Source organism: Vipera ursinii (genome assembly GCF_947247035.1).
Source record: "Vipera ursinii genome assembly, chromosome: 2".
Classification (NCBI taxonomy): Eukaryota; Metazoa; Chordata; class Lepidosauria; order Squamata; family Viperidae; genus Vipera; species Vipera ursinii.
In genome coordinates this window covers 94,552,407-94,578,178 of record NC_139513.1, presented here as the reverse complement: position 1 = coordinate 94,578,178, position 25,772 = coordinate 94,552,407, and the positions used below count along the sequence as shown (strand labels likewise).

The 25,772-nt window shown below is 39.6% G+C and overlaps 2 protein-coding genes across 2 annotated transcripts in view; one reads left to right on the top strand and one right to left on the bottom strand.

Moving 5' to 3' along the window:
- Positions 1–2,196: 2,196 nt before the first annotated feature.
- DRD1 (dopamine receptor D1) lies at positions 2,197–3,555 on the bottom strand (the record flags this gene model as incomplete). The annotated part of the gene is made up of 1 exon (XM_083356879.1): positions 2,197–3,555. One exon carries the CDS (start codon positions 3,553–3,555, stop codon positions 2,197–2,199), a length of 1,359 nt encoding a protein of 452 aa, XP_083213005.1.
- Positions 3,556–23,473: 19,918 nt separating this feature from the next.
- SFXN1 (sideroflexin 1) overlaps positions 23,474–25,772 on the top strand; it is a 33,186-nt gene continuing 30,887 nt past the window's right edge. The window contains exon 1 of the mRNA XM_083351637.1: positions 23,474–23,536. The gene's annotated coding sequence lies outside the window, so the exon portion shown is untranslated. The remainder of the gene's footprint in view (positions 23,537–25,772) is intronic.

The following is a 25,772-nucleotide window of genomic DNA, read 5'->3' as shown; positions in this document are numbered from 1 at the left end:
CCAAACACTTTTTTTTCCAGATTTATCAGAAGATGCAGACAATCAAACCTTTTCATGCAAAAAGGGCATTCTGTACTTAGAGAACTCTTTCTGCTTGACTCTTACAAGGATAGAAGGCAACTCTGTCCCAGTACAAATGTAAGAATATCTAAAAGAAACTGCGTGAGACAGTTCTTAGTTGATGTTCATCAAACGTTAATTAAATGTCACAAGAGGTTCCAAAACAAACAAGAAAGAAAATGGGAGGAAATTGACAATTAGTCAAAACAACATGGCAATAAAAAAGCAAGTTTTATTTAATAAATATAATGTAAATTGCTTTATTTGACTTTATGTTCACAAAATAATTTTATTATATGTATGAAAGCAGCTTACAGGCAATAGAATTATGAAAACATTCACAATACTCGAGTAACACAGACCTGATTTAGGAAGTATATTTTTGTAGACCTAATTTATCTCTTCTGTTTCTCCTTTTCTGACTACATTTCTCAATGAATGTTGCATTTTCTTCCAAAATCGGAGGAGGTTTTGCTATCATTCAATCATCATCCCATTCCTGTTTGCATGTTACTTTTGTAGCTTTAACATTCATTCTTTTTATTTAATATGATTAAGGGAAGGTAGGATCAATTCTGGTTTCAAGGGAGCAAAAGGAAAATAAATCTTGGCCACTCTAGGAACTTGCAGGAATCTTGAGGAGGAGTTTTGTGCTTTCATTTTGTGAGAATCCAAAACCAGAACGAGGCACTATTTTCTATGCAAAAGGCAGTGAACAAAAGTGAAAATTAAAACAAGCAGATGTAAGACAAACTGCGCTGCTTCACATGGTACTGGCATTACTACATTGCTGTTTTTGGTACCAATTTCATAAGAGCACAGGATAGTTTGCTGGATCAGACTAAGTGGCACTGCACCCTCACAGTGGAAGGGCAGAGGCCTCTTGGAAGCTGGCCCTCCTTCTCGCTGGCATTTCGAAACATATGCCTGCACAATTTGAAGCTCTGTTTAACTGTCACACAGAATATTTGTGGACAGATCTACTCTCCTGTTGTAAAAGGGGTTAATTATTCCCCCCCCAAAAAAAAATTGAGTAAGAGAAATCTAAGAGGATTAGTTCAAAATATTAAATATAGGTGAGGTTTTATTTTTTTTAGATCGTCTCTTTAAATTTGTGTTCACTTTTCATCGGTATTCCTCTTAGACCAGTATGCTACTGTATCTACAGTTGCAAATGCTGACATTCAAACAAAGTCAGCATAGACTGAAACTTGAAAATTAAACTACAGCTACGATTTTTTGTTTCTAGAAGATCATAGTTTGTATAACTTGTCATTCAAGTGATTCTGATCTTCTGATTCAGAAAGAACCCACAAAACACCTCTCTCTTTTTGCAGAGCAAAAGATACTGGAGATTCATCCCCTTTGCTGCATTTGGAACACCTACAAGTTCCAGAATTAGCTAGACGAAGCTGATTTTGTAAATTCTCCCTTTTTTCTTCTGAATAAAGTGCTGACTAGTAAACAGATCAAAAATGCAATGAATAACACCATACATACAAATATCCCATTTTTCCCCAACATATATTAAAATAAGATAAAGTCATGTTTGTTTAAACATATGAAAAATACCCATTTAAATAATAAATAAAGCCAATATTGACACATAATCTTCCTACTATTAAAAATACCTCATTCTTATTATAAGGCTGTGTTGATGTTCAAAATTGTTTTGAAAGGCATCCACCTAATCTGACAAGTTATCAAATTTTCATTGCAATGTATAAACACCCACAAATGACTATGCTAGCCAAATGGGAATCTCCTATAAACCTATTACATTTTATTCACACAGAGAAGTATAATTTGTTTCCCCAGGTCTGTTTCTGCAAACATATATCCACTTAAAACTCTTTTCCCCCCCCCTTTTTTTTTGCAGCTACACTGTACCTACATATTTGAATCATTTCCATTCAAGATGAACAACATAGAACAATCTTTAAATACAATGTATGAAAGGTGGAATTCTTTTTAAAATGTTATGCTTTTGTCAAACAGCAGCTGACTAAGCTCTGGATTTTTATGTGATGGCTTTGATTCTCACAATAGCACACCTTCTTGCTGAAAACTGACAAAAAAAGTTGAAAATCTTTCTTGAATGATCACTTCTTTTTTTCAATGAGTCCACTTTACACCTCAGGTTTTATGCTGGCCATTTTGCGTGATTGGATTGATCTTTTCCAAAGACACATCAGCCTCAAAATCCAAAATACCTGATAGGGTTGGAGAATTTTTTTCCAAGGTTTTGGTGAATACACCCTCCTCTTCTTTTTTCATTATGTCTCCTTCTTCTGGGCAGAGAACCGAATGGGGGATCAAATAGACAAAATTGCACTCTTTGGGGCTGGACCCTCTCGGCTCAAGCTGGCTCGAAAATCCCATGCCCCCATTATTGTTGATACTAACTGTCTCTATCGCATTAATGGAGAAAGGACAGAGTCTATAGCAGCCAAGAAGAGTGGAAAATGCCTTGCGGAAATCTGCATTGAAGGCATAAATGATCGGGTTCAAGGACGAATTGGCCCATCCGAACCAAACGAAAACATCAAAAGTGGCAGAACTTATGCAGAATGGCTCTGCTCCCTGGGATGAGATACTGGGCTCACAAAAGGGCACCATGCAGTTCAGGATGAAGAAGGGTAGCCAACAACATACAAACACTCCCATGATGACGGACAAAGTCTTTAAAACTTTAGTCTCTCTCTTGAAGGACATTTTGAAGGAGCTTTCTGGCTGCTGGCCATCCATACTGTTCCTGTTGCCGGCAGGGGTTTGACAGTTCTTAGCATGCACAGCTGCTCGTTCCAAGGCTGAGATACGCCGTATTTGCTTTTGAGCAATCCTATATATCCTTGTATAAGTGACTATCATGATGGCCACTGGGATGTAAAAACTAATAAGAGAGGAAGAGATGGCATACATCCTGTTTAAACTGGAATCACAGTTGTCCATAGCCACGCCTTGGAAACTGGCATTTAAGTCTAAAAAACTTGTGGTTTTAGCTTTGTGCCAGTTCAGTTGTACGGGGATGAAGGAAATCAACACAGATAAGGTCCATGCCACACTGATCATGACAAAGGCTGCCCTGGGGGTCATTTTCCTCTCATACCTAAATGGGCTGGAGATGGCCCAATATCTGTCCACGCTAATCACACACAAATTTAAGATGGAAGCTGTGGAACACATGATGTCAAATGCCACCCAGATGTTACAGAATGATCCAAAAGGCCAGAATCCAGCTATCTCAGCCACAGCTTTCCAGGGCATGACCAACACAGCAACTAAAAGGTCTGAGACTGCCAAAGAGATCACAAAGAAGTTGGTCACCTTGGACCTCAGGTGGCGAAACCTAATGACAGCTGCGCAGACCAAGGTGTTGCCTAGGAGTGTGGAAAGAATCAGCAAGGAGAGGAAGCAGCCGGTGAGGATACGGAAGCAGGAATCTCTTTTCACAAGCAACCCTTCCCCGTCCATAGTGGTGTTGTTCCAAATCATCTTTCCTTCTCCGGCAAAATCATGTCACAGGCCTAGTAGTGGCTTCAGCTCCTCCTGTATCTACACAGCTTACAATTTAATTGCTCAAAACCAGGCAGGCACCCTAAGAGTCAGGCTCAAGTCTCTGGTCTTGGGTGGATCCCTTCGCTTTCTCTCTCAAAAACCAAAAACTTTAAAAAAACAAAAAAACACAGATAATCCATCACAAGTATCCAAACTTGTTGATCACATCAGGGCTTACCCTCCCTCCCCACCTACCCTCCGTCTCTGCCTTTTTTTAAACAATCTTCTTTTAAATATTAGCCAATAATAGAATATTCTTAACAGGAACAGAATATTCTTAGCAGGGGAAAATCCTCAGAAAATTCTGTCTAGAGCGTAATCACTTTTCAGCTCGCACCCTTTTCTCAGTTAAATAGATTAATGATTCTTTTAACTAGCCCTTCTGCTCTAATGAAGTGTACATCTTCATGTGTTTTAGTTGCTGATACAATTTCTCCTCCCTCTAATTGATGGACATCTTAAACCCACTTCAGCCTTCATACCTTTCTGCTCTGAAATTAAAACATCAGTTCTGCCTTTATACGTAGCCTCGGGCCTCAGTTCCTTTCATTGCTCCAAATAGTTTAATAAAGATTCATCGTCCTAGAGGCAAAGAAAATAAATTTACATTTTAAAACATTCAAAGGGTTTATAGAAGGATCATAGTTTTGTATTAAGAAGAAATTCTCCATCCTACCTTTAGGACTTCTGATGCTCGTGTCTAATCCAGGGAAATATATATATATATATATTCTTTCAACTTTATATTTAGGATTCGAATTGCATAGCAAGACAATGGATTACAATCACAGCAAGCAAATGCATTGCTTTGGGAATAATATCCTGGTGGAAGAATGCTAGGCAGGCATTGATTTTTTTAGCAAAAGCCACCAGACTAAACTTTCAGGACTCTTCAGATTTAGCCTTCTCAGGACATGGACAAGCTCCTTCAATTCCAGCCAGCCCTTATGATTCATGTACAAACTCTGTGCATCAAAGCAGTCCCGTCTGGATGTTCATCACCCAAGTCACGCTTTGTACATCCTGTTGAAATGCCCCATCAGGATGAAATCATCCAAAGCAAAGACATGATATTTCCAGTTTTCTGGCAAAGGTCTTGAAAAGCATTGATAGTCTTTTAGTTTTCATTGGAAGAATGAAGGAAAAGAGTAAGGACAATCCAGAGTTCAGGTCCCTTTAGACCTGGATGTTTCAGCTACAGCCCATTCATTGCTTCTCAGACATTAGGTGTAATAGTTCCTTTTCCTTCATATGCATCCAGATAGAGTAGTTGCCTCAGATTCTTCTGTGCTCTAACCTTAAACATGCATCTATGATCAGACAAGTTTTCTCTTCAGCTCGCCAAGCCAACAGTCCTGAAAGTATTGGCTTCATTTTGCCTGGAGTGATAGAGAACAACATAACCCAGCATGGATAGATTGGTTTGCTTGAGGTCTCTTTCTAAATCTCAGAGGAAGGACATCCAGGCATGATTAACGCTATAAAGCAAAATGCACTTAGATATCCTGACCTTAAAATCAAGCATCTTCTCTTGCAGGAAGCTGTCTTTCTCTCTTCTTCTTCTATAGCACAGGACAAAGATGCCGTTCTCCCTATGTGTGAAGGAACAATGGAAAATTAAATACCACAATATTCGAAATTTGAATATGCCATCTTAATTTTAACTCCCCACTGCCACTGAGGTTGCATAGTGGCATGCAAGATCCTGCTCATCTTTCTAAACAGCAAGGTACATACATTTATCCCCCAGTCATAAATAAATGGACAAATACATTCCCAAGTGATCTTTAAAATTACTCAGCTGGTTGTATCAGGCATCCAATTTTCAAAGCTATTTGTGCAGACTCCAGGTGCAATTGTGCTTGGCCACACATGTGTATAAATGCTTCAGGATGCCTGAAATATGCTCATCCTCCAGAACGTATGCATTTTCATTCTTTTAGATCATGAAAAGATTAGATTATGAAAAGAAAAACAGGGGGGGGATCAGAATGCTCTAATGCTAACACACAGTCAAGCCAAAGAACCTGCCTGCTTATGAACCCAATCCAGCTGCCATAAACAAAGAGCATGCATAACTCGAGTTGACGCTAAGGGATGAGGCATGAACTTACCAAATAGTGAAGTTGTTTATGAGGGTGGGCCATTCCAGAGTGCTGATGGTACAAACTCTCAGCTGAAAGAGCAAGACTCACTTCATCTTTTTGCTGCGGTGTATTTCTGGTTCTTTTCTTTCCTCTCTCCCTCCCTCCCGATCCGCACTCCACAGCAAGGCACATTCACTTTCTCTTTATATGATTCATTGTGTTGTTCACCAACTTCAGCAACTCAGATTTCACTGTGAAGCTGGCTCCCTCTTCTGGTGGAAATGAGGTAGGCATACCCACGGGAAGAGGATTGTCCCCATTATCATCATTATGGTCATCCCCATCATGCTGTTGTGTTCCTGGGAAGGGGAGGGGAGAAGGAAAGAGTAAACATTGGCTTGTTCCTTTCTTAGAATATTTCCTTCTCAAAGCAAATTGAAACCTCTGGGAGAGGAGAAGGCAACAGAAGAATGATTTTGGAAGTGTCTGGTCAGCATAGACTCTGAGTGGCAGCAGGTAAAAAAAACTTCCATCAGAGCAAGCCTGCTTGAATTCTGACAAACTCCCATAAATTATATATTTCACCCTTGAATTGGGAATTTTTTGGAAGAATACTTTCAAGGTTTTGGGACTCATTTGCTAAATACATTCACTTAATAAATAGATCATATGCTGCTAGGCAGTTTATTCTATTTTATCTTTAAACAGAATTTTACCCTTAATCCAAGCCACATAGTAACTGCCTTCTGCTTTAAAAAAATGGTTTGCTAAATGACATCAGAGTTTGCTAAGAAACATAGATTTACAGCCTGATTTGCTCTTTAGACGGAATTCAGAATTGCAATGAAATAGTTCCCAGACTCTGATGGCCAGCATTGGAAAATGCTACTATCATTGTATGCTGGACATGATCCAGGGTCAAAACAAACCAAATACTAAAGTGGAAGGAACTGCTTCTTGCTTGTGAGTAGTGACTGATTCAGAAAATAACAATCTTTTTGAAAAACATTCTTAGCCACTAAAAAGTCTGCTGTTCCAAGGCAACGCAGTAACCTGTCAAAAGCCTTGGGCCTGGTTTCTGAACTGTCCCCAAGGTTGCCACTGAACTGTAAATTCTAATGTAAACAAAGGGGAACATAGTGAAGCATAAGAGACCAGCTGATTGATTTAATTATATTTTGACCCGGCCCTCTCCCTCCTTTTGGCATGTAGCCCTGGCACATTTCTGAGCAGAGAGTTGAAACTTGCTATTGATTTCTGCAGTAACTCTTATTTCCTATCTCTCTCCTTCCTTCCTTCCTTCCTTCCTTCCTTCCTTCCTTCCTTCCTCCCTCCCTCCCTCCCTCCCTCCCTCCCTCTCTGCCTGCCTCCCTTCTTCTTCCCTTCCTATCCAGGAAAGGAATTGAGAAATAACATTTTTTGTTTTAAATAAAAGAAAGTCTTGACATAAAATTCAGTCAATAGGATCAATATGAAAGGTTTCAAGTGCTGAGGATATCTGATTTAATGAGACAATGTACTTAAATGGAATGAAGAAGGAAAAAGCTCCACTACCTCTCAATAAGCCAGTGGAGGCCTAAGCTGGAACAAACTAGCAGAAATGTACTCAGAGGTTTGAAGGTTTATTTCTATGGACTGAAAGGAGTTTGTCTCCAGTGAAACTCTCACTGTTTGCCTTCACAAACAGGGATGCAAAAGGTTGGAGTTGTACAGGTTGTCCTCAACTTACAATGGTTCAAAGTGATTGTTCAAAGTTACAACAGCACTGAAAAAAGTGACTTCTGACTGTGTTTCACAGATACAACCTTTGCAGCATCCCCATGGCCAAAATGCCTGACGCTTGGCAACTCGTTCATATTGATGACTGTTGCTGTGTCGAAAGGTCACACGATCACCTTTTGCGACCCTCTGACAAGCAAAGTCAATGGGGAAGCCAGATTCACTTAGCAACCAGGTTACTAATTTATCAACTGCAGTGATTCACTTAACAACTGTGGCAAGAAAGGTCATAAAATGGGGCAAAGCTCATTTAACAAATGTCTTAACAACAAAAATGTTGGACTCAAATGTGGGCATAAGTCGAGGACTAGTCAATATTTGGCCTGAACAAAGAGCAGTTTGGAGCCAAAAAAGCAATGCATTATTTAGGCTTTTTTTTAAATATTTAAACACCGACTATCCACTGTGCACTGCCGTTCTCATCATTTATTCATCATAAAGTTTGTGCTCTTTAAGCATAATAACTATTGAAAAGTATGTCTGTGTTGGTGTAACAAGCACCAGCAGAATTTATAACTAAAGATTTACAATAAGTCAGAAGAAACGACAAAGACAGATTGTTCTGCCAGAGGTTATTTTCTCCTTGATGGTTCCTTGATTAGCCTATTGTTCTCTGCTCAGATATTGTTTTCAGGGTTTAATGGTATTGTTTTGGTATTGGTATTGTTTCCAGCAGAAAATATCCCAATCAAGAAACTTCCAAAGAGAAAACCACAATCCCACAAACATTGGCAGGGCAAGCTACTGTACATAAACAGAAAACAAACCCCACACTCACTAACATTGATGATTTTACCTAATCAGATAATGAAACATCTGCAAGCAAACAAGCAAGCAAGCTCAGGGCACACCAAGAACTCAATAGACTCTGCCTCTATTTGGTTCATTACAACCCAGGACCAACGGAGGAACATCAGCAAAATTTCTCCATAGATTTTCAATCCATGCACCTCTAAACTCTATGCTATCAATAAAATACTTTAGTCAGATAATAAGATTGAAATTTTTAAAACATTATTATTATTATTATTATTATTATTATTATTATTATTATTATTATTATTATTAAACTTTTATTCATAAGACATGAAACTCAGTCAACTGAACACTCAAATTGACTGTCACTAATGGTTGATACGGGCTGCTGCCAGCATCCTAGGTATCAACCAGGTATCTCCTTAAAATGTAAGATGTTCCGAGTAGCGCAGTTTTTTGTAGCTTGGCTGGAGTTATTGCAGGAAGTTGCAATTTCTTGATGTGTTTTGTAAAGTTCTTGGACAATGCCCAGATGACAATGGGTATCGCTGTTACGCGTTTCATCCATAATCGCGCTGTTTCGATGGCCAGGTCATGGTATTTCATAATTTTTTTCAGAGTTACCAGAATGTACCAGATTGATGGAATGCTGGGAACCATTTAGCACAATCTCAAGATTGAATTTCTCAATGCATTCTTTCCCTCTACATTTCATTTTAATGTATGCTGCTTAGTGTACATTCAAAGCGACAATAAAGTTATTCTATTCTATTCTTGATGTGACTGCAAGGTTGCACAACTTTGTTGAGGTGGGGGGTTGAGCCATGTTTCACCTCTGAGGAGTGGTCTAATAGCTAGCATCCCCAAAGTGACAAAATCTAAATTTTATTTAATATGATTTTCATTTAAATTAAGCTTAAATTCAATTCAGATAATGTAGTTTGTACAATTACCCATGAGTCACCTGTTTAATAACATTAAAAATTGCACCATTGAGTTTTGCACAAAACCTCTGATGTTTTTACTGATTCCTGTTATTTTTAGGCCCTATTATCCAGTCATGTGGCATGGAGTTGAAAGCCTTCTTGTAATCACTATACACTACATTCAAGTTGGTCTTCCATTTTTTGCAATTTTTCAGAATCATCTTATCAGTTAGGAGCTAATCTTTTATTCATCTAATGTTTAGGCCATTTCCTTTATGCTCATGTGGAAAGAGTTTATTTTAGGCCATTTCCTTTATGCTCATGTGGAAAGAGTTTATTTTTAGTTAGAAGGTGTTAGCTTGCATCAGCTATTGCACTAGTTAGCCAGTTGGAAGTTGTTGGTAAGCAGGTAATTGGCTTCTTGGTGCTGCCCTTTTCGTTGGATCATTCATTATCAGGTAGGTTTTGCCAGATGTTAACCAAACTTCAATTTCAACTCTTTGGTGAAAATTGAAAGTTGTTCAACTGCTTGGCAATGAATGGGTATAGACCAATCAGATGTTTCAAAGAAAAACTATGCAGTTGATTGTCACCTAGTGCTGAACAACAGTTGATCTTCCTTGCCCTTTTCTCCACCTTTTCTCCACGTATACAACAATGTGAGTTAATTCTTTTAATCTTATGTTTGTTGCCCAGAGATGCAACTGTGAGACAGACAGAGAGACAGTTAACAGCATCATGTGCTAAAAATCTATGGTGCAGTGGTAAACAGTACAATTTAACTTGTTCGTTACAATGGAAACAACATTTACATATCTATTTTAATATAAACCTATGTGGGGGGACCCTTTGTTTTTCTTTTTTATATATTTTCTTAGATTTCATGTATTTTGTTATACTGTTTTATATTGTGTTGCATTTATTTTCATTTTTAAAAAGTTTATAAATATATTATAGCAATAAAAAAATCAAGGGGGAAAAACAGTATACCCAAGTCAAAACATGTGTTTTTACCATTTCCATTTTAATTTACTGAAATGTACTTGTATCCTCTTCATGCAGAAAATTGTTCTCCCTGAACATTCAGCCTGGGAATCCATTTGGCTTCAAAAAGACAATTCAATTATTCACTTAAAGCTCAGATAGCAGCATCCAGCTGATGCTCCCTGATCTCAAAACTAAGTAAGTCAGACCTGATTAAAAGTTTGATGGAATGCCACCAGAAATCCTATTGCTCTAAGGTAGACTGGGAAGACAAATATACTGTATATCCCAGTAGCCTACTTCTATATTGTTGTCATCTTATGGGTGCATTCATGTAATCATTAGGAGCCAACCTCACTTTGAAAGTATCTTCACCTGCACCTTTAGATTTTAAGAGGCAGGTTTGAATATAATAAAGAAGGAACATGAAAGAAAGATAAAGCCCAGTAACGCCAAGCTGCTATAACTGCTACAGGCACTTTTGGGTTCTGGGACAATATATACTGCTAAGCTTGTAAGCCGCCCTGAGTCTTCGGAGAAGGGCGGGATATAAATGGAATTAAAATAAAATAAATAAAATAAATAAATATTCAATCTTGTCTACAATTTCCTATCATTATCTTTCCCTGTCTGTGCCTTTTCATTTCACTGGGAAACCCAAAGACAAGGCCCACTATTTCTAATTTACATGTACCATTTGTTTAATATGTATTCTCTGTGGTAGAAATAATTAATGCCAATAAGTGATGATACTAATATTCTTGCAAACAAATTACTGAAAGGCTTTGACTTCATTTTTCTCCTGCCAAGGGGATTGCTAGCAAACTTGCATTGCAGAGTGCATGCATCAATGATTTATTCAATAAAAGGTCAAGTTCCTTTAAAGAATACCATGCTGGTTCAGGCAGGTTAATTAGCAGAAAGGAGATTGAATAAAAACAGCAAGGGAACAGGGATAATTCATAAGAATTAAACTATTTTGAGGCATTATTCATCTCCTGTTGATTATATTGATTATAAATATGCAGTGCTTCAGAAACAAAACTTTTCATTGATTAAAGTTCTGTCCTATTGAATTGTGTGGATCTGTGGTTTTGCATGCATAACTTGGAATGCCTCAAAATATATTAGTCATAACAATTCGTGCAGTGGATGGAAAAAGGGTCACAGATCTCCATCTTCATCACACGTTCAGAATAATTATAAGCATAGCACCTGAAGAAATGCATACATACAGTATATACATACAAAATTCTTTATGTATAGGTGGGTACCTTGCTGTTCCAGAGTTTCCTCTTTGGCTGTGAGAGATTGGAAAGAGAGTGCCACAAATAAGCCTACCTCAACCTATGTACACACTGGACTGTCAAAATAAGGCCAGTACTGCTATTAGGCACAGTATGGCTAGCAACTAAGGTGTAAGATGCAAAGGGGCATATGTCCAGCTATTATTTACAAATGTGTAACAGAGAAACCCCTTGGAGAAAGGCTTTGATCAAGCAAAGGACCTCTTGTACGCTCACTCATTGCTTCACCTCCATTGCTGTATTGTTGTCATGATTCAACAGTCTGCATTTAACATCCTTCAAAAGATGTCAGACAGAATAAGCAAATAGTCAAGGAATGGTGGTGAACAGAAAGAGATATTGTCTCATCTATCAGAACCATGGCAGAGACAATATCTGCCACTTCACTTGAAGCTACCTCTTTCTGTTCACCACCATTCCTTGACTATTTGCTCACTCTCTGTCTGACACCTTTTTAAAAAAAGAAAGATGGGTCCTGAGATTGAGGGAACTTCAGTCTTGGTTTAATATCATGGTTCCAATAGAAAAACAGAACTCCAAGGCAAGAGGTTTCCTTAAAGAACATATTTGTTTGGCTACAAAGTATCAGCACGATCAAAAGTGAAACCAAGACTGAAGTTCCTTCCCAAAGGTTACAATGTTACAAAGTTGAATTTTCCACCCCAGTAAAATGTCATAAATCACATTCCCCAATTAACTACCTTGGTGGGCTATCTAATGGAAGCTTCAATCTGCCAAAATTCAGGCAGCAATGACCTTGGTTCCCACAGACCAAGGACTAACTACACAGGTGATCTGTACTTAAAAGTGCAAATAAGAATGGAAGACCAATTAGATTCATATTTGAAAAAGAATTGTCACTGCAAAGTATTTGCAGGACCTTAAGGCAGCATCACATGTAGTTATTATTATAAATGTCTTGGGAAATATAAGATGTTAGGGTTGCTAAGCATGATGGCTGTTAAGTGAGCTTTGCCTCATTTCAGAACCCCTTTTTGCCATCGTTAAGTGAATCACTGCAGTTGTTAAGTGAATAACACAGCTCCCTCCATTGAACGTGCTTGTCAGAAGCTTCTGGGAAGGTCGCAGATGGCATTCATGTGATTCTGAGGTGCTGCAGCTGTCATAAATACATGCCAGATGCCAAGATGCCAAGATTTCTTTTTTTTTCTTTTGTTGTTGTTGTTGTTTTTACTTTTTTATCTATTGATTGGGAAATATAAAAGCATGAGAGGGTTTGTAGGAAAAAAAAACAGAATGAAATCTACCAACTGTAAAAATATTTAGAACTTGGGGGGAGAAATAAGCTGAAATAAACATGGTAACAGGATTTATGATAAGGCAACTAAAATGTTACACAGGATTATTGAAACTATGTATTTAACTGCTGTTAAGCAAACAAAATTGTTTTAACTTAACGCTTTGCAAAGAAAGATACGTTGGGGAAAGAGGAAATCAAATGAAATTAAAATATGGAATATAGATTATAGAAAGTAATTGTTAAGGATTGTCTTATAGATGCTACCCAGACAACATGCTGTTTTACAAGGATTTATGTTATGTTAAAAATTTTAATTTTTTATATATATATATATATATATATATATATATATATATATATATATATATATATATATATATGTAATTATATATATATATATAATTACAAAGCTGACTTTGTAATAATGCCGCTGGGGTGTGTGTGAAAGCCCTAATAAGCAGGCATATACATAGAATGAAGGCTACTGCTAAGCTTGTAAGCCGCCCTGATATAAATGGAATTAAAATAAATTATATATATATATATAAAAAAAGAGGAACTAACAGCCACATGCTTCTCCCAGAAGAAGGAAGCTAAAGCCTGATGATGACGGATGGGACTCCGTCGAAACGTTGCGCCCACACCTTTAGTTCTACGCGGGGAAAAACCCGAAAAACCAAGGATCCATATATATATATAATCTTCCCTTGCAGAAAAAAAGCTAACAGAGCGAGAGAGACCTTGTGGCTTAGAGGCAAATAACACTGCCTCATATACAATCAGCCCTGGTTCGAATCTCAGAAGGGTATAGCTGGCTGAGGACGACTAATGAGTCAGAAATGCATCTCAGTTTCCCTTTAATTCTTTGTTAGTAATTTACACAAAATATATGAATTGTCCGGTGTGACTACTGCCTGTTCGATAGCCTTCAAGATAGGCTGAAAACAGGAAATAAAGATTTGCCCCATGTTTGGGGCCTAGCAAGGTAATCTAAATAGTTAACATTTGAAACATATATATATATATATATATATATATATATATATATATATATATATATATATATATATATATATATATATATATATATATATATATATATATATATATATATATTGCAAATAATCCTTGTTTAGTGATTGCCTCATTTAGTGAACATTTGCAGTTACAATGGTGATGAAAAAGCAACTTTATGTCCACTCTTCACATTTATGACCTTTGCAGGTCTGTAAAGCAAAGGTGAACTAAAGTAAGGCCTTAAGCATACTTGCCATTTCACTAAACCACAGCTTTGCTTAATAACAAAAATGCTGGTGCTAGTTGTGGTCACTAAATGAGGATTCCTTGTATTGCATTGTATTTCTAACCCATCTTCAGCAGCTATGTGAATACACTGAGGAGAACAGGTCATGCTCATGATGAAACGGACTACTTTATAATTCACAAAGCCAATTTGTTATTTGGAAATGTGCTAGAATAAATATAAATGTAGTCTTTTGAGTATAGCTCTAGCCTTTCCTTCTTGATTTTGCTGTGAATATTAATTGACTTTTTCAAAAGCTTTCTCTACAACTTCACTTATTCCATCGAGATTTGAAGGTTTATCTCAATTTTTCCTGTTCCTTATAGCACTTTTGCAATATCTCTTAAGCTGGTAAACTAACTCCATATTAATTTCCATGTAGATCTTGATATTTTGAAATTCCCTCCTAGAGCGATAATGAGCAAGCAGCCCTTGGGGTTATATCAGCTTATCCCTACCATTAACTTGAAAGATGCTTAGTCAGGAAAAAGCAGTCAAGATTGCTCATCTCTTAGTAATGTGAATAATATGAATTTATTTTAGCTGATTCATTTCGTATTTTCCTCCATCTGTGTAACTGAGGCTGTTCAGTAAATCTGAATACAATGTAAATAACCTAAGAGTTACATTGTGAAATCTTTGCAATTTTTTCCCCAGACTCAAAATGTTTACAAACGATTTCTGATTAGAAATGAAGATAATCATCTGATCTTAGAATATTAAAGGGCTTTGTGGATCAGGCAGGTAGAAAGGATTGTAGCAGATTTAGTCTGATCAGTGACATTTGTTCTCAGGCAGCATAGTCAAAATTTAGTTACTTGGACCAATAATAATTTGATTTGGGGGGGGCGAGCTTCTTGTTTTAATTAGAATATGCTCAAGTTACAATGATTAATCATCTTCAGATATGAAGTCATCTTTCATCTTTCTTCTGACATGATATATGTCATTAGCAGTATTTATTTATATTTCACATTTCTTAACCATCCATCTCCCTTGGGAGTGTGTGTGTGTGTGTGTGTGTGTGTGTGTAAACCTAATTAGTTTATATAAACTCTATAATTCTAAATTATCTAATAAAAAATAAACACAGCACATAAACAGAAATGTACACACCAATGTATGTGTATATGTAGGTATGTGTGGCTGAGCGTGGGTGGGTGGGATGAATACTTTGATGTAGTACCATTTTCAATGACTCTAAACAGAAAGGACAAAGCAATTTTAGACAATGTAGCTAAAGAATCACAAAAGTATTATCCCAGCAGTACAAATTTCTGAAGGGGAAAAAAAGTCAAGCCCAATTTAATATTTATCTATCCTGCAGAAGCTATAAAAGCTGTATAAAAATAGTCTTATACTGCCACTTGCAGGATAGTTATATTAACTGCAAGCAAACTACAATTTTTAAAAAACATTCATTCGTTGAAGGTATAGCCCTCCTACCTATGCAGACAGTGGAGTTTATAGTAATTAAAAATACAGATTATAAAATTATTCCTACTATTAAAATCAAGCAAAATTGAAGTCAGTGCTGTATCATGAGAATCAAAATAACTGGCAAAGAAATGGGCTTTTATAATTTTCCTAAATGCTGGGAGAGTGAAACCAACTGCACTTTGCTAAGGAGTGGATAGTGCAGCCTGGAGGCCATTTCATAAAAATCTCTTTCCAGTGTATTGGACAGACACGCTTCTGGCAGTAGAAACATGTTCAGAGGACCTGTTTTGGTGATCTAAGTTACTGGGCAGATATGAAATGGGACATGTGGATCCTCAGTCAGTCACACCCAATGCCACTGACTACTTTAAAAGTCAAGTTCAGCACCTTAAATTATCTTCTGTATGCAACTGGTAATTACCGCAGGTTTTTCAGTTCAAGCATCATGTACAGTAAGCCTTGTACCCTGCAACAATTATCAGCCTGTCCAGTGCATTTTGTATCAACTTTAATTTCCTGAAACTTTTAGAGGACAATTTCTAAAGGCCAGGGCTGGAGTCAAGATGGGAGGTAACTACAAGAAGGATAATTAAGTTTGAATGGCTCAATATTGCAACTGGTGTTTTTGTTTAGATGTGTAAGCAGTTACCAGAGTTTCCACCTGCAAATCTAATGATGGCCGCAGTTCATACTGCCACACTATGAACCTGTTGTATCTCAGAGACTGCAAATCCATCTAACATGGGCTTCATCTCTGGCTCTAGTTTGCTCTTTACAATAGTAACTGTGTCTCATGAAAATTAATTGTCCAACCAATCCCTGTTTAAACAAAACTTAAAGATGTTGTGTCCTTGGAATTAGATTAAAGAGTTTTAAACCTAAGTGTCACACACATATTGACAGCAACTCATTCTAAAACTCTAAATGATTGTTCCAGTAGTCCCATGTCTATGTTAAATAACATGGGGCTCACCACAGTTCAATTATCTAGGTGTTGCACATTCCTTAACACCACCTTTTGACACACCCCAACAGGAAGGACTGGGGCACCACTGCAAAACAATGTCCTTCTCTGACAACATACAACCATGATTGATTAAAAATTAAACCCATAAAGAAATCCAGGAGAAGAAGGGAGGTTGCAAGAATCAAGCCAAAATATAGTAGCCTCATCTCTCTCTATGCACTTGATGCAAAAGCTGAAAAGAATTTGTATGTACAGAACAAGCTGTTTCCTGTCCCAAATCAAGGTGAATCTTTGGCAATCAACCCTGTCTGCAAAAAAAGTGAGGAAGATTGCTCAGAGCTTTCAGTGGTTCCAGTTTGCCTGCCACAACTTCATGATGAGGAGATGCTGCAGAGAACATAAAAGTCCCTGTTGTCCAATCCTAACGTTCTATAGGGATGTGGTGGCTCAGTGGGTTAGGACGCTGAGCTTGTTGATCAGAAGGTCGGCAGTTTGGCGGGTCAAATCCCGAGTGCCGCATAACAGAGTGAGCGCCTGTTACTCGTCCCAGCTTCTGCCCACCTAGCAGTTCGAAAGCACGTAAAAATGCAAGTATTAAAATAGGGACCACTCCGGTGGGAAGGTAACAGCGTTCCGTGCGCCTTTGGCATCTAGTCATGCCAGCCACATGACCACGGAGACATCCTCGGACAAGCGCTGGCTCTTCGGCTTTGAAACGGAGATGAGCACCGGCCCCTAGAGTCGGAAATGACTAGCACGCATGTGCGGGGGAACCTTTACCTTTACCTAACGTTCTATGATCCACTGAATAGAATCATAGAATAGGATCATGGTATCAATAGAAAGGTAGGATGTTTTGAAGTTTAAAGTGAAACGATAAAATACTTTATTAAACAAGTGAGTAGTCCTCAACTTGCAACAGTTCATTTAGTGACCATTCAAAGTTACAACGGCAATTAAAAAAGTGACAAGGCAGTTTTTCGCACTTATGACTGTTGTAGCATCCCCATGGTCACATGATCAAAATTCATACGCTTGGTAATTGACTCATATTTATGACGGTTGCAGTGTCCTGCCATACTAACTTAATAAATGCAATGATTCACTCAACAACTGGGGCAAGAAAGGTCATAAAATGGGGCAAACTCACTTAACAAAGATTTCGCTTAGCCACATAGATTTGGGGCTCAGTTGTGGTCTTAACTTGAGGACTACGTGTATATGAAATATTTTCAAATACATAATAAAATAAACTTCCTAAATAAAAACATATTACTTCATGTGCAAAGATTGTTTTAATTATGAAAAAAATAATCTAAGAAATTAAAAAAAGAAATCTCCTTCAGAATACTTAAGGAAAACTGTGGAGCAGAAGGCCTGTGCAAGCAGTTTTGAGTTAAACAGGCAACACAAAGTTTATTAAGGAGACACACATACTCTGCAGTGTTTATAAGTAGATGGCAGTTGTAATCAAGTATAATTAAAGCAGCAATAATTACTTTCCTGGCTTCTGGCGTGCCAGTTGCTTCAAGATATTCGACGTTTCTGACATACCCATGCCAATTCCCCCTAAAATAAAATCGTTTTTTGTTGATCGTGAAATGAAAAGAATACCATAAGCCAGATATTGTTGATTTGCTTTCTTCTTTCAGCTCACCAAACAGGAAGTGCAAAAAGAGGTATTGAATTTAAAAGCCCTGTTATCTGTAATGCTGAGATAATAGCAGTATCAATCGTCCTGTTTCTCAACAGCTGTGACCATGCTTGCTTATTGCTTAACTTAGATTTGGGAACTGAGGGATGAATTATGATCAGTGCATACAGAAATAGATATATTTCAGGAACAAGAAATTGAAAGACAAAATCCTGTAGATCAGACATGTCAAACACAAGGCCCGGGGGCCGGATCCGGCCCGCGAAGTGGTTTCATGTGGCCTGCGAAGCCATCCTGTAAACAGTGAGGGAACGGCCCCCACTGCCTTGGCCCTGGCCCAGAGACCCTCCTTCTGCCAGAGACCCTCATATCTGTCCCACTCCTGCCCAGGACCCCATAAGCACCCTTGATGCCAACGATGTAGAGCTGGCCATGCCCACCCAGTAGGCCATATGCACTCTAACCATGCCCACCCAGTAGGCCACGCCCACCCTGGCCATACCCACCCGGCCCCCTGAGGGCAACCGCAGTGCTGATGCGGCCCTCAATGAAATTGAGTTTGACACCCCTGCTGTAGATGGTGAGGCAAGCACTTCTTCCATTAGAAAAACGAAACCCTCACAAGATCTTTAGAGCCACAATAATGAGTGGAAAATAACATTTTTCCTGATTTCCAATAATCCCAGGCAGAATCAGAAACACACATATATATTCAGCTGATAAAAATAAAACAAATGGGAGAATCTTGTGATATCCATCATCTCTTCATTCAATCACAAAGTTTCGCAAACTATTAATATGTAAGGATCTTCTAGTAGCATTCAAATTAAATTTGCTAGCAGAGACATACCAGGGCTATGGAACAGGGGCACTGCTTAATCAACCAATTCCTGAACTGAAACTGAGCTTGTGCAATAGTGTGTCACACTCATTTTGTCCTGATTTTACCTTTGTCCTTTCCATGCAGCCACTCCAGGTTACTTAAAAACTATCAGAAAGAAAACCTTAATCAGTTGTAACTTTCTTTTTAAATTCCCCCCAGCCTCTATTGACATTGTAACAATGCAAACTGCTTTTCTCTGCAATCACCTGAAGAAAAAATCTGAAATGTTACAAAGTGACATTTGACATATTTAAAAATGGTCTACGATCCATGAGTACACTGAAAAAAACATTCAATTTCTAGGAAGGCACCCAGGAAGGTGGATTATTCAGATTATGATCATTGTAGACCATAGATCAAATCCACGTTGCTCTTCCGTAAACAAAAAAAAAATAAGGTTTTCAAATATTCCAAGTAAAATTTCACAAGCTTGCTTCTAGTGATACTCAGAGGAAGTCATTACAGCAGGAAACGTTCGTGGAGATCTGTGAAATACCAAGTAGAAACCATAATCACAGGGCACAATTTAAGGCATTGGCATTTGAAGTTTAATAAGTTCTAATCACTTAAGGCCTGATTATCTCAGTAACCATCCCTTCCCTGTCATGAGCCATCAAGAGCGGCAAAGAAGTCCTTTTGAAGATGCCACTGCTTTCTGGGTTCCATCCTTCCTAAGGCACAACAGGGCTATTTCATTCCTTCATCCCATGCTAAAAAGTAGTATTATAGCAGTTTCATTACAGTCATAGATCAATTATTACGAAAGCAGGGCGAATATCTAGAAGGGTGTGAGCATTTATGCACAAAAGGTAAAAATAATAGAACAGTAAAATTCACAATGATATTTTAAGTGAAATGGTCTTTCCTATAATATGGGTCCATTTGTAATGATGGCAGTTAAAAGGCCAAGGCCATCAAGTCCCCAGACAGCTCTATAGCAATAATATAGGATTTAGCTACTTATTTGGGGGAAGGCATCCCAAGTCTTTTCAGATCCATGGCCCAAAGAGCATCTTATGGAGGTAACAGGAAGAATAGAATAGAATAGAATAGAATAGAATAGAATAGAATAGAATAGAATAGAATAGAATAGAATAGAATGGAATGGAATGGAATGGAATGGAATGGAATGGAATGGAATGGAATGGAATGGACCAGGGTTAGGCAACCTCGGTTCTTTTATGACTCATGGACTTCAACTCCCAGAATTCCTGAGCCAGCTTGGCTGGCTCAGGAATTCTGGGAGTTGAAGTCCATGAGTCATAAAAGAACCGAGGTTGCCTAACCCTTGGAGGTCTTCTAGTCCAATCCCCTATTCAAGCAGGAGACCCTGTATTATTTCAGACAAATGGTTGTCCAGTCTCTTTTTGAAAGCCTTCAGTGATCGAGCACTCACAACTTCTGAAGGCAAGCTATTCCATTGGTTATATTGTATTCTGCTTCACAGAAGGCAAGGCAATATATTTCCCATCTAAACCTACTCAAAGAATATACATTCTTCAAATACGTACTTTTCATCCCACCCTGAGTATATCTTAAAACCGTGGTATTTCTTCAACTAAATGGACCCCGGTACATTTCCTATCCAGAACCTTTCCTGCATCTCATTCAGTGTCTGACCATCAGTTCAGAATAGAGCTGGAAGCGACCTTGGAGGTCTTCTTAGTCCAACCCTCTGCTCAAGTAGGAGACACTAAACCACAAGAGTCAAACTCCGGAGCGCCCCCGATCTGCGTTCATTTTGCTGGGACCTGAAAACCTGGCTTTTCGATCTATCTGGCCTGGACTGAAGGGGTTTTAGCTTTTTAACATTGTTTTAATTGTTGGGCTTAATTAATTTAATTTATTTTAATTTATATTATCTTTTATATTGTATTTTATGCTGCCCTGTAAACCGCCCTGAGTCCTTCGGGAATAGAGCAGTATAGAAATTTAATTAAATAAATAAATAAATAAACTCGCCGTGTCACATGGTCGCGACGTATTGCAACTTTTTTCGCATTGCCAAAGCTGAGGTGGGTGCAACCTCTGCATGATGCAACTGGCCCTCGGGCCTGCAGTTTGACACCCCTGCACTAAACCATTTCAGTCGGGTGGCTGTCCAGTCTTTTCTTAAAAATCTCCAGTAATGAAGCATCCACAACTTCTGAATGCAAGTTGTTCCACGTTAAGTTGTTCTCACAGTTAGGAAATTAGTCCTTGATTCCAGGTTAAATTGCTTCTCTTCTTGAATAGTTTGCATCCATTGTTTCTTGTCTTGCCCTCTGGTGCTTTGAAAAATAAGTTGACTCCCCCTCTTCTTTGTGGCAGCCCCTCAAGTACTGGAATACTGCTATCATGTCAACCCTAGTCCTGTTTTTTTTTCCTTTAGATCAGACATGTCAAACACAAGGCCCGGGGGCCGGATCCGGCCCGCGAAGTGGTTTCATGTGGCCCGCGAAGCCATCCTGGAAACAGTGAGGGAACAGCCCCCAGAGACCCTCCTCCTGCCAGAGACCCTCAGATCTGTCCCCACTCCTGCCCAGGCCCCCATAGGCACTCTTGATGCCAATGATGTAGAGCTGGCCACGCCCACCCAGTAGGCCACGCCCACCCGGCCCCTTGAGGGCAACCTCAATGCTGATACGGCCCTCAATGAAATTGAGTTTGACACCCCTGCTTTAGATATTTTGGAATGTTCCTTTTTTTAACCAACTATTATTGCTTCTGTTAAAAAAATGACTAAGAAATTCCTACTTCAGCAATGTTATTAAAATAGTTTTTACTTTCAGTTTTACTGCATGGTTTTCAAAGCATAGTTTAAAATAATTTCCCTTTTTGAACTGTCCTTCTGATCTTTATTTCGCAACCAGAAATGAGTCAAATGATGTCTGCAATGATACAAAATGTTCTATTGCCAGGGATCACAGTTCAGATTCTGGATAGCTAAACTATTTGGGAATGAAACTTTATGAATTAGTGGGTTTTTATAGGTTTCATACAATGATTTCTTCCATTTCTAACCAATTTTTTTTTCTGATCAGTTCTGTAAGATGGGAAGGACTATTGCTACACAGTGTATTTCGATCAGCAGGACAAAGACCTCTTTGCTTGGAGACATGCCAGTTTTCTGAAATTCTTCACAAATTACAGAGCAAAGATCCTTAAGTACTAATCTGCTGGTATTACAGGAAGCCCTTAGAACAGCATTTCAAAGGCGGACCTGCCATTCACTTCTGTTACACAGATACACACACACACACACACACACACATATGAACAGACACACAGAAAGAGCTGATCATGGAAAAAAGATTCCCAAGGCAGGTTCGGATAAAATGAAGTTTATTTTCCAAAAGTGACGGTCCCACAAACAAACCCAAACCCCTCGCAATACACCGAGGCTTCCTTCACACAACTTTTGCTATAGTGTCTCACCTTCCTTTCACCCTGCCCTGCCTGCAGTGAGGGGAGAATAGAATAGAATAGAATAGAATAGAATAGAATAGAATAGAATAGAATAGAATAGAATAGAATAGAATAGAATAGAATAGAATAGAATAGAATAGAATAGAATAGAATAGAATAGAATAGAATCTGGAAGGGGGGGGGTCTTCTAGTCCAGCTTTCCCACCCCCCTCAAGCAGGAGAACTTGTATCATTTCAGACAAGTTGTTCTCCAGTCTCTTCTTAAAAACCTCCAGCGATGGAGTGCCCAGGATTTCTGGAGGCAAGCTGTTCCACTGGTTAATTGTCCTCACTGCCAGGAAGTTTCTCCTTAATTCCAGGTTGCTTCTCTCTTTGATCGGTTTCCAATCATTGTTTCTTGTCTTGCCCTCTGGCGTTTTGGAGAATAATTTCAACCCCTCTTCTTTGTGGCAGCCTCTCAAATGCTGGAACACTGCTATCATGTCACACCCCCCCCCCACCCCTATTTCTTCTTTTCTTTAGACTAGCCCAGGGGTCGGCAACCTTGGCTCTTTTATGACTCGCGGACTTCAACTCCCAGAATTCCTGAGCCAGCATAGCTGGCTCAGGAATTCTGGGAGTTGAAGTCCGCGAGTCATAAAAGAGCCAAGGTTGCCGACCCCTGGACTAGCCAAAGCCACGTCCCGCAGCCGTTCTTCACATGCTTTCGTCTCCAGGCCTTGGAGGGGGCTTTTGCGATTAGGCAGCGGGAGACTAATGGGCTTCATTAGCCTCCCTCCAAATTGAAACCTTCCCGTCCCAGTCCTTCGAAGGGAAGGCGACCTTCGCCTGTTGAAAGCCATTCGCCTCAGCCCTTTGGGGGCGCCAAAAGAGGGCGCCCCCAACCAAGCGGCCTCCTCGTCCCTTCCCCTCCTTCCGCGCCCTCCCCTCCCCTTCCTTTCCCTTTCCTTTTTCCCTTCCCCCGGGAGGGCGGTTCACTTGCCTCTACCCCGCCTTCCCTCGCCTCCTTGGCTCTTTCCCGCCTTGCCATTTGCTGGCGAGCCGCTGAATTTCTTCCGGCGGGCTTCGGCTGGGTTCGTGAGATTTGACGGGAGGGCTCGGCGAGGAATCGACGCGGTCTCCGCGCGGGAGTCACCGGCGGGGCGAGGCGCACCGGGGGCGCCGTGAGTACCCACAACCCCAAAAGCGCGCGCGCCCCGGTCCGGGTCCCCGCTGCCTGTCCTAGCCTTAATCCAGCCGCAGGAACGGCAGCCGGCCGCTTAATAAAGGAGAATCGCCAAGCCACCTAAAAAAAAAAAAACGATGCGCCGAATTTCTGGGCAGGGAGGGAGAGGAAAAAAGCAGGCAGGCGGAGTTTTACGAATTTGGAGTTTATGGGATATGGAGAATGTCTAATTTAAAAATAGGAAAAGCCGCCTCTAGGCTCGTGTGTACTTAACTCAGAGCCCAGAGGTTGTCCCTGCCTCTAACACGCTTCTCTCACCCTACCCCAAAAATGAATGCCGGGAAGAGAAGCGAGGATGTTTCTTCTGAACCAGGATACCGTATGATGAAATGGTGCAGGATGTCCCGAGACTCCCCCCTTCTCTCTCTCTCGCCGCTTGACTTCTCTGATAGATAGCCTCTCTCTCTCTCTCTCTCTCTCTCTCTCTCTCTCTCTCTCTCTCTCTCTCTCTCTCTCTCTCTCTCTCTCTCTCTCTCTCTCTCTCTCTCTCTTCCCCCCCCCCGGTACTTTAACGTTTGTATGCTCCGAAAATCTGTTTCCAAGGACGCGTGTCGAGAAATCGGCGTCGGAAGAGGGAAGGAAATTAGGGAAAGGTGAATTTGGAGGCCATTCGGTTTCATCGTTCTGATTTGGTGTGAAAGAAATGGCAAGAGATAAGATTCTTGAATGATGACTTTCCGGCAAAAAAAAAAATATATGCCGAGTTGCATTTGGCTGTAACCCTGTGCGTTGGTTTGTGTTTGGAAGCCCACAATTGGCCACACCGCTGGAAAGAAAGGGAGGGGGAGGCAAAGTCGTTTGCACAGGCAACCTAGAAAATGAAAGATGAAAGCCACAAAGCAGATTTTTCTCTGCCGAGTCCCGGAAACTGGTAAGAGAAGGGCACTGCAGAGGAAAGAACTGGAGAGGCTAGAAGCTGCTGTGCTGGCAGAATCCGGTGTCCGTGTTAACATCTGGAAATGACTGGGAAAATGATGAAATATCTCTCTTAAGTTACATGCAAAAGATGGCTGCTCTGATGAGGAGGCTGCCTCAGCAATAGGCATTGTCCACAGGCTGTAGTCTGTTGCTAGGTTACATCAGGATTTGTCTTCCCCACCACCACCACCACCCTCCTGACATACACCATGAACATAAATGCATCTTGTTGATGTTTCTGATCCCCGATTCCCACTGGTGCATATGCTTCTCCTGATGCATTGTGGGGAAGCTACAGGGAAATCTGCTGATGCAGTTAAATGGCAGAACAAGCAGATTTCAATAAAAAATGGAGTGACAACATTCTTCCTCCCCCCCCCCCCCAGCACACACATGCACACAGGGAGAGACCCTCACTGTATGTAATGGTGTGTAGTGCTGTCCTTATCTCTCAGCTCTTACCTGGGCTCTGAACTGAGACTGGCTGAGCCATTACACACAGAATAGTTTTGCTCTGTTGATACACAGGGAAATGCAGAACTCCCATTTTCAGAACTCTGAGTGATACTTTTACCCAAGCTATTGTTAAGGATGGTGGGGCTGGGAGAGAGTTCTTCAAGAAAGCAAGTGCCTTTGGGGCTTTCAGTGAACCTGCAGTGGAAACTGTTGCATTATCCTTGTGACTGTTTCATGTAACATTTCTAGTGTTACTGAATCATTTATCTGTGACATAATGGCCAAAACTCTTCACATTAGTAGGTTAGGAGTGTTGCATCCTTGTTTGTTTTTTCTCCTTTTGGTTACTCCAGAAATCACTGTGGTAGCAAGGAAAGGTCTCCATGATGAGCTTCAGTATCTTTCAGTCCACAAGTAGCTTACTTGGACCTGATTAATTTACCATTCTGCATAATAAAATTTGACTAGAAAAAAAAAGGTCATTATTCCATCCTCGCCCAGTAAAGCAGCCTTCCAATAATAATAATAATAATAATAATAATAATAATAATAATAATAATAATAATAATAATAATAATAATAATAATTTTATTTATATACCGCCCTTCTCCTGAAGGACTCAGGGAATTGTAATTCCTAATATATATATATATATATATATGTATATAACCCGATGAAGCTGATCATCAGACTGTTAAATTTTCCCTACAGGCTGCTCTACATTACTGCAGGCTACTTACAACATCTGATGTATCTAAAATATATTCTGTGGTCTTCTGATAGAAAGCCAGTAATGCAAG